This window comes from Carassius gibelio, chromosome B7, assembly GCF_023724105.1.
Source record: "Carassius gibelio isolate Cgi1373 ecotype wild population from Czech Republic chromosome B7, carGib1.2-hapl.c, whole genome shotgun sequence".
Classification (NCBI taxonomy): domain Eukaryota; kingdom Metazoa; phylum Chordata; class Actinopteri; order Cypriniformes; family Cyprinidae; genus Carassius; species Carassius gibelio.
Genome location: NC_068402.1, coordinates 32883102 through 32897429, shown reverse-complemented (window position 1 = coordinate 32897429; position 14328 = coordinate 32883102). Strand labels below are relative to the sequence as shown.

The following is a 14328-nucleotide window of genomic DNA, read 5'->3' as shown; positions in this document are numbered from 1 at the left end:
AATTGGAGCATATTCCAATGATTTGTAAAGGATCATGTGACTGTAGTAATGATGCTGATACAGTTTCGCAAGTTCTGCAATGATTGAGTAAATGACCACCAGGTGTCCCTCTTGCCATGGCTCCTATTACACATTTTGTTCGCGCTGCTGGCTGGCATGGATTTTGGCAGTCTTGTGTTCATGAATAACCTGAATGTATCCTTTAAGATTAATATAATATTTGAGGCATGCATGCTCCCTTCAGGTGGATCCTCGGACCTGCTCATCTATCCAGTTAAGATCTACTCTAGCAAACAAAACCAAATGAGATTGTTTCATTCATTTAGATCTGACCTCAAGACTGCAGCACAGACACTAATGCTAAATATCTTTGGTCTGCTGGCTAGATTAAAGTCAGTCGTCACCTAAACTCAGACGAAGCTGGATCCTAAAGGCCTCGAGCCAGTCAGAGTGGAGGGCTCTACTTGAACCCTGTCCTAACTGATGTCATTTAGAGACTTTTGGGAAGCCTTTGAATTCAGATAATTCATTACATGCAGGGGTCAGCTGATCACCAATGGAAACTATTGATTAATTAGGAAGCCTGATGTGAACTTTACTCGGGAAAACAATAAAAACAAGGCCACAGGTTTTAATTGATTTTTGTGGATAGGATTCCTTTTTCCACTGGAAGCAAACATTTTGTTACAAGTGTAATAGCTCAAATCAGCTTAATATAAGCATTTAATTTCATTTTCCCATTTTGTTTTGTGGCTTCTATTTTTGGAAATTCTAGCACAGCTATACTGGAAATGAATACATTTGTGTTTTGTGTCAGTTCACTAGATCCAAAGCAGTTTCATGGGTTTTGTCTAAATGTGAGGAAGCAGTCTCAAATAAACCCATGTAACATGTAGGGTTTAATCACACACATGCGCACATGCTCAGATTGACAATCCCCTTTTCATTTCATCCTTTCCACAATATCTTTTGAGATGACTGCACAATCATGCACAGCAAGGCATTGAAAGGACGAGCAAAGAAAAGGGGTTTGATGAATCCACAAGCTGCAGCCATGTGTACAGTATGTTGATGTGTGTGGTATTAATAAGCATTAGTAGGGATTAATACCTGCTTTAAAGCTCAGCTCATCAGCCTCCTGCCCTGTGTAATCATACAGCGCTTTAACACGAACCCCGACTACCTTCTCCTCCTCGTCCACCCCGTTGCCTGCGATGTATTTTTTGGGGCTCTCTTCATCAGACCAGTCCGAGGAGTAGTCTTTACCCGCCCTGTTTGAAAAGAAAAGGAATTAGAAAGCTGAACAAACTCAAGGACACATCATTTTAATAGAAAGTGGAAGATTGGTAACTTGGTAATCAGGTGATCAGTGATTTATAGTTCAAATTTATAGAAGTAATTCAATTTCATTCGGTTTTTATTATCTGTGGCGTGCTGTTGATTATCACAGAAACTAATTTCAATGTCCTTCAAAAACCACATTAAAGTCACGTGCAAGCAGTCAAAGTCTTAAAGGGTTAATTCAAACCAGAATAAAAATTTGTCCATCTTCTACTCACTCTCGAAGCATCCTAGGTGATGTGACTTTCCTCTTTCAGAATAATATCATTTTAATTATATAAAAACTCCTTGCTCTTCCAAGCATGTCATTGGGGGTTTCAAGGACAATATTTAATATAACTCCAATTGGATTATTCTGTAAGAGGAAAAGTCACACACACCTACGATGCTTCGAGGGTGAGTAGAAGATGGACAAATTTTCATTCTCGGGTGAACTAACCCTTTAAGCCCAAACTATATTTTGGTTAGCATATATGCACACAATGCACATGATGTACATTTTATCCAGCTTATGACTGAATTGCTGAGTGGAAGATCAGGGTTGTCAGGTCTGCGTAACAAAACCAGCCCAATTGGAACTAAAAACTAGCTCAACAGACCCTTCGCAAAGACCCGCCCCCCTTCTTTATTGTTGCTATGTCCGTCAAGCCATGGCGCTCTCACGCTACATCACCGTTCTCACGCAGTGAAAAATATGTCAGAGCAAAGAGAAAACTGACAACACGCCGACAGACGACACAAAGCAGGTTACTTCTGGTATGAAACAAAGACTCAGCTTTCAAAATTGTGTTGTTTTTAAAATATTCAAATGATAAATAACAATGTGTCGTGACATAACTGTAGCACCTCAGTTTAAGCGGCGAGAGAACCGATCATCACTTCCACTTGAGCATGAAGCAAACAGCAATGAACATCAGAAGGTATCTTGTTTCAGCCGCAGAAAGTCAATACAGCCCATTTCTAAAGTTCAAGACCACCGACATGAATCTACTCTCCGGTCTGGTTTGTTTGTAGGACAAAATAACAGATTCAGTGGTATGATTGATTAGATCTCCTGTCAGTTGAAATCCTGGTGAAGGGTCAATTGGTTACCAAAAAAAAAGAGAAGAAAACAGCCTATGGCAGCAATACAAATGTAGCCAAAAACCATGGGGAAACTCTGACTTGGCAACACTGTGAAAGATAATGACTTCAGAATCAGAATCAGAATCAGAATGAGCTTTATTGCCAGGTATGTTTACACATACAAGGAATTTGTTTTCGTGACAGAAGCTCCGCAGTACAACATAATGACAGCGACAGAACATAAAACACATAATAAAAGAATAAAAAATACAAATATGTAGACAGTGAATGACAATATACAATGACAATTGTAGGCAGGTATATTACAAAGTGAAGTTATGTATGTACATATATATTGTGTGCAAAATTTAAGTGTATACTAAGTATGTGTGTTAGATAAATAAAGTGTGTGTGTATATAAATATAAAGTGTAGTGTGTTCGCCATTATTGTCAGCTGTTCATAAGATGACTTGTGGGAAATGGGAGAAAGAAATACAAAAAAAAGCATATTTTTGTGAAAGCACCTTTTGTCAGCTGCAACAAGGTGAAGTCAGAAGAGTTCTGTGTGTGGAAATTGGCACTGAGTGGTCAAAAAATTGCAGATTCAAAAAAAAAAAAAAACTTTTTAGTGCGAGGGGGACAAATATTGTGAAAACCTGTTCCTGCGCAGACCTCAAGATGGAAAAACAACAATCTACTGAAGATGCACCACACTGATGAGTTTGTGTGAGGGTTAAGAAAGGATGAAACTTTATACATGTCTACAGCATGAGATAACTGCTTGTGTCTGTGCATGCTATCAAATGGAAAACCTTTAGAAAGGCTATGCATTCGGCTGTATGCTGCATCAAATGTCTGTGTCACAAGTGAAGTTTACTTTAGGCTTAAGGAGCAAAACATTCCAGAGGGCTTAAAGCGCAGATATTTGCAGGTAGAGTTTTTGTTAAAGCACTTATTAACTCTTCCATACTAAAATTTGTTATTTATGCAATAATGGTGTCTCAATTATCCTTTTAGTGGTGGAACTACTTTTCCAATTGGATTAAATTCTGGTTATGCATCACCAACACATTTCCACTGGGTGGATTTCACCGTACATAAACTATGTGGAATCCACACATGTGACACGGTTTATGTTTTGTGTCAATACTTTCAAAACGGTCTAAAGGTGATCTCAGTCTAATGTCTTGCCCCACAGATGCTGTCAACAGAGCTCAACTTGTACTGAACCCGGAACATTCCTTCAATATTTACTCAGAAAAATAAGTGTAAAGCAGTACTATAAACAAGGAAGCATTGATTTTCAGAGGAGACTGCAAGGAGCAAATAAAAGGTGTAATTGTTAAAAACTTGATTTATGCATACTGCTCTGATCAATTTTTAGCTTGGAACTATTTCACAAATGATTGGCTCTCACAAGGGACTGGGATCAAATGAGTTCATTTGATTGATCTTAATTGCAACAGTAACAACAAAAACTACAGAAAGCTAATAGATCTCAAAGTGTGATCGTCTTGAAGATCTAGCCAGCTCTGTTCAACAACCTAGTGAGCTGCCTACACAGGCAGCTGTCTTCTAAGACAATATTCTAACCTACAGTAAATGGAACCACAAAAACGCTTAACTTAGAGAAGTTTGGTTCACACATCAAGTGAAATCAGTGAGCCTAAAATGTCACAGTTTTACTCAATGATTTCGGCCCTCCAGAACCATTTCAGCCAACACCAATGCTGAATTTCTGACTGAATCTTTTCTTTTTTTTCAGTTTGTGTATCAATACTGCATAACATTCCTTGCTACTTTTGTAACAACCTTTGTGTCAGGAGTGCATCCATGATTCCTTAAAATACTGTCTAGGTAGGCTGCTAACTAGGTTTTAGAACAGAGCTGTTGTTTGTTCTCGAGAGAGGAGGTCAATAAAAAAGAAAGTTGCACTGACACTCCCGGTGCATAGCTGTTTAGGTTCTCGTAATAGCCATCCGCCTCGAGCCACCTGTGGGTTTAAGAGTCAACAGAGACCAGACTAATAAGCAGGAAGCTGCAGAAGGCCACATTTAATACTGCAATATAACAGGCATTCTCCTGTGTGCCCTTGTTCCCTGTGAGAGAGATTCAGATACAACACACAAACATGAGCCATCTAAAGTATCTGTACCAGACCTTCTCAGTTCTTTCCAGGCACTTCATTTAGAGAATACATTTGACCTCCCTTGATCCTGTGTTAACATGCTACCCTTACACACACACACACATACTGTATATACTGTACACAAACAGTTTGAATATGCTGACTAAGTGCTAATTGGTGTGGTTGGTTCTATAAGCAGAGAGTGAAGCCATCAGGGAAGAACTGGTGCCAGGATAATTAAAAAACAATAGCAACCCTCCACTTCTAAATACAAGACTGTAATTAAAAGTTGGATTATAATTGTAGCAGAATATGAAACCGAAATCTGCGTATCTATTTTTGGGTGACTGACAAATGTAAATTTTTCAAATACTGTATGAATTGAGGAAATATTGTTTTCATGTTGCACCAAATTGTGCGCACCTTATTTGATATAATTAAATTGTATTTACACCACAGGGCCTATGAATGCTTGAATCTGATTGGCTGATGAACGTTCTGAGGTGTGCAATTATTTTCAGGGAAGAGCACAGTGAACGTAGTTCAAGTCAGGCAGCTCTTTTGACCACATTACAGTTCAATATCACTTCGCATAATTAACTGTGATAAGGTTCACGCATTTTACACAGAAAAGTGTTGTTAGCGCTAGCCTGACAATTGGATCAGTTAGCAACTTAAAGTCTACACATGACATTTCTCACTAGCGAGGAGACAGCACTGTTTAGAGACGCACAGAGGTAGCTTAATTCACACAAGTTCTCTCTCTCTCGCTCTCTTTCTGTTTGTCCCGGTCTATCTCGCTCTCTTTCTAATAACTTCATTAATAACTGCATTAGAATGCTATCAATGGCTCAAACCTTCATTACCAGCTTTAAAATGACGTTTCGGAACTCGCAAAAGAGGCATTGGATGAGATGCGGAAGAAATAACCCTACTCACAATGCGATTGTAGTACAAAAACCGCACTAATCCCTTCGAATATATCATCTGATCGATGTCTTTAGGTGTGGTAACCATAGTATAAGAGGAATAATTTACTCTGGGCCGTTGAATTATTAGAAAAATAATGCACACCACCTCGGGTCATCAATTATTCCTTACATTCATTATAGTGGGCATCAAGCACTCGGCTCTAAAGATCAGTATTGATTATTTTTTAAATACACACTTATTAGATCAATATGTGTAATCTCACCATTTTTCAAACTTTTTATTTTAAATGCAAGCATAATTATAAAATATATAAATATTTTCTTTGCGCATAAGATTACGAGCGTGCAGTAGTCAGATGTACCTCGTGGTTTCCTGTGGAGTCTTCGGGGGTTCGTCTCCCGCTGAGACAATGTTAGTCAGAGTGACCACGTCATCAGAACGACTGTTTCTGTCTCTTCGGCTGATGGAGCGGTTTGCTTCTGGTGACCACTCCTGTTAAAACATGAAATGTGAAAATCCAAAATTTGCATTTAACTAGTTTGTGTTTTTTTAAGTATAAATAATCGTATATATTATTTAAATAATATAACAGTGCGTGCATGCACATATGCAAGCACATTTGACAGGATTTTGTGTTTGTACAAGTAATAAGCAATGACAATGCTATACATTATACCGCAGGCATTAACATTATACCGTCACAGCATTATTTCACACCCACTTTTCCCTTCAAGAAAACACTAATTCAAAACAAAAATATACTGTTTTGTGTGTGTGTGTGTGTGTGTGTGTGTGCTAATATATCCCAGTATATAACTTTGCCTTAAAGCAGAACAAGAATACAGATCAGTCCCACAATGTGACTGTGACATAACAGCACTTATATTCGGTCACATGTGGGACCATCATCCAGTCAGCCTTCTATCACTGTGCAGAGAGAGCGAGTCTGTGCCTTTTTACAGCCACACAAAGGACTCCAGTGTGCTGGCAGAACAGGGAAGATGCCAGAAGTTTCCTCTAGAGGTGTCACTTACCTGGGCAAACCTAACTAAAAGTTTAGTTTTAGCTCTGTGACTGCTATTGACTCTCCTACTGCTCAATTAAACATTCACACCATTGGAGGATTTCTAAATTCAGACACTCGGATTCCATGACACAGTTGTGTTATGTACAAACCTCATTTACACAAATGGAGATGTTGACACTGCCACTGTGTGTTTGTATTGTGGGGAGGGCTGGGAAGGAAGGGGGGAAGGATTGCCATTAGGGAGAGGGATCTGACATTCCAGAACCCACTCATGGGCCGTGCAAAGACAACAGCTCATTCACGCTCAGCCCATTAGAAATTCACCACCACTGGAGGCCAGGGCCCAAAACAGCTCTATGGTTGACAACTCCACAAGCAGTGTTTTGGTCCATAAATGCTGTATCTTTTCTAAGCAAATGTTACCGTTTATGTATGTAGCCTGGCATTCTGTGATGTAGCAAATATTCTAAACAAAACAGTATTTTGTAGAGTACAGAACCTGCTATACCTCTAACTGGGGCCAATTCATGCTCATGCCGGGCCCATGGGTGTTCCTCCACCACCTGAGGTCCTCCGCGTCATTGGCTGCGTTGATGGTCTGGCTGAGGTCTCGGTACAGGCCTCGAAATCTGCATGGGGATTTTCCACAAACTCTGTCAGGACAGGCTTTATTTATGCACAAGGAAGTGTGTGTTTAAAAAACACAGCCAACATCAAGTTTAAATGATGGTTGTTGCCAAGACAAACATCACTATTAATACTGATCATACCTTTAACGCACCTGACAAAGAAATATTTTTAGACATATCCTGTATTGCGTCATAAACAAGTACCATTCAGGGTACAACAGTTAAAGAGACAACCTTATATTAGTAACATTGTTGTAATAGACAAAAGTATACCACTATAAAAATATAAAACTTCAATGTGTTACTGATCATGCACATGTGCAAATGAATGTAAAATATACCCCCGTGATTTAAAAATGAGGAAAAATGCAATTTGTGTTAATATGTTGCAACAAATAGTATATAAATACAATGTACATACAGATGCATTTCAATGGGATTAAACAGCTCAACCTTTTGCAGCAGATGTAGCCTAGTCTACAAATAACCGTCAGTACGAATACCTAATAATGATTTTAATTTACAATAATCAGCATCAGTCGCACGCATACTCAAGCTCTGATATTGCTGTGCTTGGCTCATTTTGAGTCATTCTGAATGGATTGATGAATCAGCGAGTTGCTGACTTGAGAACCGCCCAATCAGATCAGTTAGATTCACAAATGAAGAGTTCAGTGTGATTTGTAAAACCATTTCAACAGGTTCACTGCTCTTTCATTTAAGAGGAGCTGATTTCTACAGTTCAGAGGAACTTTGTTTTAATAAAGCAAAGCAGACTACGCTATAAAAAGTATGATATTATGCTTTTGGATGTAATGAAGTAAAACTAAATGTTTGCCAAAACAAAAATACTCTGATAAAGCACAGATTCTTGAACATTTTGCTCAAGTACAGTAAACTACTTTGCTACTGTCCACCACTGCTAACGACATTGTATTTGTAACAATACATAGCTGGTCGAAACTCTGAATACTTATCCTTTTAGGTACCACTATAAACCTTTTAGGTGTAAAAGTACAAAAAGATACCCTTTTGAGGGTACTGTCCAGTGACAAGCTAACTTTAGCACATTATTTTCTTGAAAGAGTGCACCAGAGGAGGAAAATGAGCAATAGATACTTGGGATGGGCTTAGAATAGTGGCTCCATAGTAATATGCCAAAACCACTCACTATACCTTAATATCCTTTTGATGAGTTTTGTTCGGACAAGCACTTCATAAAAAAATAAATAATAAAATAATAATTTAAAATCTAGTTTTTAGTTTCATAACCACAGCTAACAGAACAAAAGAGGTAGGGCCATTAAGTACCATGGAAATACAAAGAATGAGGGAGGGATAAAGTAAACAGCAAGATTCCTGTACATGAAACTAAGCTGTATATGATTACCACACAGCTCCGCACCAGCCCTGTAATTACAGCTCAACAAGAGTAAACAATTGTGCAAAACTGCAGAGACAGGTTTGAAGGGTGTTGTTTTCGCTGCTATTCTGAACACCTAACTTTACGCTTCTTAAGCGAACACCGAAACACCAAACAAAAGGAGGTATTTGTTCACTGATTTAAAGACAAAAAGGATACATGAAGTTACCCTAGCTTCCAGCTCTTTTGAAATGACCCTGGTTAATAGTCAACGGCATGCTCAGAATTCCTTATTAAGTAAACATAACGATAACAGAGTGCCTGGAAAAACAAATAAGCACTTATTAATGGTTAACATTCTTCATTCATCTCAGTTTTAGCTATGAGACACATAAATGACCAGAAACTATTTTTAAGAGCCTGAGGTTACTGAAATTGCTGATATAAATCGGGATTTGACATTGAGTAAAGTTTGAGACAGAGCTCCCCATTTGTCTCATGTCATTTTTAATTGAACAACTCAAAACGGTGATGAAATCTGTGCCTGTCAATCTCTCAGTGGCTCGGTTTCAAACTCTAGCATGCCACCCAACTAGACAGCTTTTGGAGACTGCTCAAAACGATTTTAATGATTTTAAAAGGATATTAAAATCTTAGTGATTAAACTCAGCTAAAATAAACTAGCAATGTCACCTGTAAGTATATTATTCTATCCAATTGGACCAATGAAAATATATATTCCGATTAAAAACAGAAAACAGCAACTCCAGAATGCACTGCATCAAGCTCAGTGAACAAAATTGGTTGCATTTCTTATAGTATATACAGTATATATCCTGTTCTTGTAAATATTATAACAAGTACATAGTATGTACATGTGGAACACACTGTAAAATTAAGTGCTACCATAAAAAAAAAAAAAAAAAAAAAATTATATATATATATATATATATTTTTTTTTTTTTTTTGCATGTCAGAAATGAAACATGGCTCTACCCTTACTAAGATCTATTGGAAGTGGCCTTCTAAATACTTTGTTTTATTCAAATTCTATAGAAGTATCAAAATGCAGATTATTATTATCTGCATACCATATTAAATATTAAAACTACTGGATTACATTATTTAAAATAATGTAGTCCAATTAAAAATAATTGTACAATGTGTGTACTATATATTTATTATGCAAAGTAGATAGTCATTTGTAGCATTAGACTCTACTGGACTCTACTCTAAATCACTCAAGCACTGTTTGTGAGGTGCATGCGATTTTCTGTCCATGAGTTTCAAACCAAACATTTTGATTAGGATGCTGTCCTGGAAGATAAGTATCTAGTATATAGTGAAGCAGAGAGACTAACCCATCATTGCTGGAGAGGTCCATGTGCTGGTGTATGTCCTGCAGCACTTCTTTAAAAAAGCGAAGCCTCTTTTTTTCGGCCTCCTGTGTGATTTCAAACACTTGCTCCATGTCTTCCATGTAACGCGGGTTAGAGCGATTCAGCTCGTCCAGGGCTCTCTCATAACGCTCCTTAGCCTGAGGGAAAACATCCAAACAAATGTGCAAGGTCATGGGACAGAGTCATGGGACACAGTTTACAAGGTCAATTCCAAAGATCATAATTTCCTGTTCAGTATACTCAGAATTCATCTGATGGACCAGTGCATATTCACAATGTTTGAACCGAGAGTTGTTGAATCTGAAAAAAAAAAACAAGCTGTACCGCTTTCTTCATTTATGAATCACTTTGAATAAAAGCATGTGCTAAATGAAATGCAAATTAATTTCATGACTGTCTATAATAGAGACAAAGTCTGCTTTTAGAAATTATAGAAAAATTAAAGCAAAATTATTTTTAAGACATAAACTCAGGTGATGTTTTCCCTTTGAAGAGACAGAAACTGCATGAAGTATATTTTTATGAATTAAACTACAGATTCAACAACGACATGTTATTCACACCCATAATTTTGCATTGTTACAGGGCCCATACTATTGCCACAAGCAACAAACAAGCCTTGTCTTGTCAATTCTGTCAATTCAATCCCAACCCATATCCTTCAGACTAGACATGGACAATTGCAGACAAGCTAATACAGTAATTACCAACGTCAAAATTACCATAATCCCTTAATAAAACTGAAAAACTGTTCTGTCTATGCTTTTTCTCAAGCTACCTTCTCTGCCTCTTGGGTACATTTCTCCAGGCGGTCTGTGAACTTGCGGACCTCTTCTGGGGATTTGGTGGGGTCAGCCTTGGCATGAGCTTCACGGGTCAATGCCGTGCGCTCTTCCTTCCGAGCTTGGTGATAACTCTTTTTGGTAGACTCCACCTATCGCAGAGAAGATATTTACACAGCCATTACAAAATATACTGTAAAGTACAAACATGATTTCTCTTTAAACTTTGTTTAAAAGGAAAGCTAATCCAAAAATAAACATTTATTCATCATAATGTTACACCAAACATGTATGGTGGTCAAGCTATATACTAAGCTATCATACGGCCTTAGAAGACTTGAAATATGACAAGCAAATCATATGGGCCAGCCAAATTAGGTTTTGGTCAATCGTCATTTGAACAGTTTGACAATCACTGGTCACTGATTACCATCTACTAGTAAAAAAAACAAAAAAAAAACACTACATTTACATTCCATTAAAAAACTTGAGTTCAAATGCCATTACGATGAGTAGATGATAACATTAGATCATCAAAAAAAAAAAAAAAAAAAAAAAAAAAAGTCAAACAACAAAAAAAATAAATGATTTGCCATTGTTTAATGAATGATATCTATACTAATGGCTTTGTATTCTGCACAGGAGGAGACTCACATCCTTCAGTTTTCGGACCCAGGGTTTCTGGGCCTTGCGGAAGCCTTCGTCTGCGTCTTTGGTCTCACGGAATCCACCAATCATTTGCTTGTGGAAGGCATCCTTCTGCCAGTTTCTGACCTTTTCGCTGTCCTCAACAACCAGTTTCTCTTTTAGTTCCATATGGATCTCACTCAGTCTGTCTGCCGCATTCATGAAAGCATGCCAGGCCTTTTCCAGAGTCCCATACTGTGGGCCTACAGGACAGAAATAAGAATTTAACTATCGGTCAGCTCAAAACACTGGATAATTGCTTAAAAGCCCAAGTTTACTGTATAATAGTTGTAGGCCTGTGTGTCTGCCCCTTTAAGGTCACGTGGTCTGGTTAGTGAATATATGGCGAGCCTGAGCCTTATTTTTTTTAAATCAGACATTTAAGATTTACTGTTTTGCGGTTATTTTTACAAGTGCTAAAAACACATCATGCATGCAGGTAGTGTAGTCAAAATCCAGTATATCCAATATACACCAGTTGCTAAAGGAATGATGAATGATATAAAGTGATAGATCACTGACACATGATGACACAACTCCATTTTATACTTTCATACCTCCTTTTCCCCAAACTACTGTGAAACTATTAAGGGTTTGACAGAAGCACTTATCAGCTCACTGGAACAGAATGTGTTGATGTAACTCAACTTAATGTCTCATCGTTCATCCTCCCTAGATAGATGCATGCCTCTACAAAAAGTCATGCTCACCTTTCTCCACAACACCCCTCCATTTCCCGGCCCAGTCACTCAGCTGCTGGGAATAGCCCTTCTCAATCTTGGCCCGCTCCTGGAAGCAGCTGACCAGCTCATTGCATAGTTTATAGCCATCGTCAATGCGTTTTACCGTCCTCTTGTAGTTCCCAGGCTGACAAACGAAAGTCATGTTAGAGTCATTCCATTTCTAAATCTGACTGATCCAGTTCTCAAGTTGAACTCACGGACTCAATGATCTCGTCACAACAGTTAACAGCAAGGATTTTCAGTGAATAAGTACATTAAAGTCTAATAAAGGTCAAATGTAGAATTTGATTTAGTATTTATACTTCTGTAATCAAATGAAATGAGAAGAAAGGATCTACAAAAGCATGCCCTTTATAACAAAACTCATAAAACTTGGGGTAAGTTGAATGAGGAAATGCATTAATTATTTATTTTTCAAGAGAAAAAATTATTTTACTAGTACACTATCCAATTCCAAAAGTCTTATTTTGCTGCAGAGCAAATTGTAACATTTTCTAATAGTGTTTGTAACGACATTTCCTGGACATGAAGGCAAAGCTCACAATCACAAGCTATTAGTTGAGCCACTGACACAGCTTACCCCAAAGCATTTGGCAAGCCTTACCCTAGCTACCATTTAAAAATAAATAATTAGCCTTGGCTTATCATTATATTGTTACGGTTTTATACAATGTCAATTGACCAATACATTTGCTATAACCTTTTACACCTGAAAAAACTGATATTATATTATACATTTATAGCATGATTTGTTTTCAAGCATATCTTTCTATTGCAGGCTGCTGTATATGGAGGACCCTTACTAAATACATAATGATAGAAACCAATAAGTACACAGTTTGTTAGATTAGGGCTGCAACACATCTTACATAATGGCACGGTCTCCCCCAAATCTCCCCTAAATTACTCTCAGTATTACCGTGACAAGAACAAATGGCAAAATAAACAGTTCACTTTCATTTTACTATCTAAAAGCGCTTAACATCTGTTAGTTTTCTCCAAAGCTAGTATAGACCTGATCCAAGCATGCTTGAAGAAACAGTGGAGAAGGGGTACAACTACTACAAATCTTGCCAGGGACGGAAACCTCTTAAAAAGCATGTGGAAATGTCAGGAATATGTTACTGTAGTCTTTAACTCCCTGGCTGGACACCAAAGTATACGGCCAACTCTGCAAGGAAGATCTGTGTGCATATGTACATTTGCGGTTGGGGATACTTGCCTCCCAGAAGCTGTCCCAGCTCCCAACATCTTGCAGATCACCGTTGGAAGACATTTTGGGGTCACCCTTGCAGCACGGAATGATGGCGGCTGTCCGTTAAACTGCAAAGAACAAGACATGAAATCAAAAAGAGCCAGTTACAGCAAAATGTTGTTACAACAAATTAAGACAACCGAAGACAGCAGTCTTGCCAGAGAAGAAACTAGTTTATCCAGTCTCTGCTTTACATGGCACAGGCCCTCAAGTTCAATCCAAAAAACTAAGCTAAGGCAATTCAAAATGTATTCCATAAACATATTACTACAGTCTTGCCAGCAACCTGTTGCGACCCAACACTCCTTGGCCTCTACAGTTAAGACATCTGCCAAGTAATCCTGTATTCCAATTCAAAGAAGAAGCCAGCGTAGGCCAGTCTCATTTCGGAGCGGGTTTGCGTCTGCCTAAGGCAACCTAGGTAAGGCAGAAGCTTCTCTGCCCCAGTCTGGGTGGAGTCACCAAAAAAAAGGAAACCGATGCCACAGTCACCCAGGTCCTCCCACTAATTTGTTTCTGGTTGAATATTGAGGATACAACCAAAAATAAAGGTTTTTTATTGGCACTGATAGTTCCATAAAGAACCTTTAACATCCACAGAACCTTTCCATTGCACGTAGGATTCTTTTTAGTGGAAAAAAGACCTTTAGATCACTAAATTGTTCTTTAAACTAAGAACAAAAATGGTACTTTTCAGGTTATTAATTAAAGCATAAATTCCAATAAAGAACCTTTTCTTAACGAGTGTCTATTTACACTTAGTTCAAATAGCCTGCCTTGTTGGCAGAGGCTATTTACACTAACTCCGCCCACCAATGTGTGGATCAGCTAGTCAACATTAGCAGATGATAAAACGTGTCGTACACATTTTGACACAATCAACCTCGTACTCATTTTGACGCAATCAACCCGGGTTCGAATCTGCCTTTTTTCTCCCTTTTCAAATTTCAAATCATATCAGAAAAACATTTATT

At 38.1% G+C, this 14328-nt stretch overlaps 1 protein-coding gene across 8 annotated transcripts in view; it reads right to left on the bottom strand.

Moving 5' to 3' along the window:
* The window catches only part of pacsin3 (protein kinase C and casein kinase substrate in neurons 3), a 41255-nt gene that overhangs the window by 1960 nt on the left and 24967 nt on the right, over positions 1-14328 (bottom strand). For 4 of the 8 annotated variants that reach the window (XM_052560307.1, XM_052560310.1, XM_052560308.1 and 1 more), the window contains 9 exons: positions 13322-13422; positions 12067-12223; positions 11324-11559; positions 10666-10821; positions 9849-10024; positions 7004-7124; positions 5830-5960; positions 4347-4400; positions 1111-1271 (listed from right to left, as the gene is read on the bottom strand). In XM_052560307.1, coding sequence (XP_052416267.1) covers positions 1111-1271; positions 4347-4400; positions 5830-5960; positions 7004-7124; positions 9849-10024; positions 10666-10821; positions 11324-11559; positions 12067-12223; positions 13322-13375 — 1246 coding nt within the window. In that variant the 5' untranslated portion in view covers positions 13376-13422. Of the gene's footprint in view, positions 1-1110; positions 1272-4346; positions 4401-5829; positions 5961-7003; positions 7125-9848; positions 10025-10665; positions 10822-11323; positions 11560-12066; positions 12224-13321; positions 13423-13640; positions 13796-14328 lie in introns of those variants that run through there. The other 4 variants (XM_052560309.1, XM_052560313.1, XM_052560312.1 and 1 more) reach the window with 4 other exon arrangements.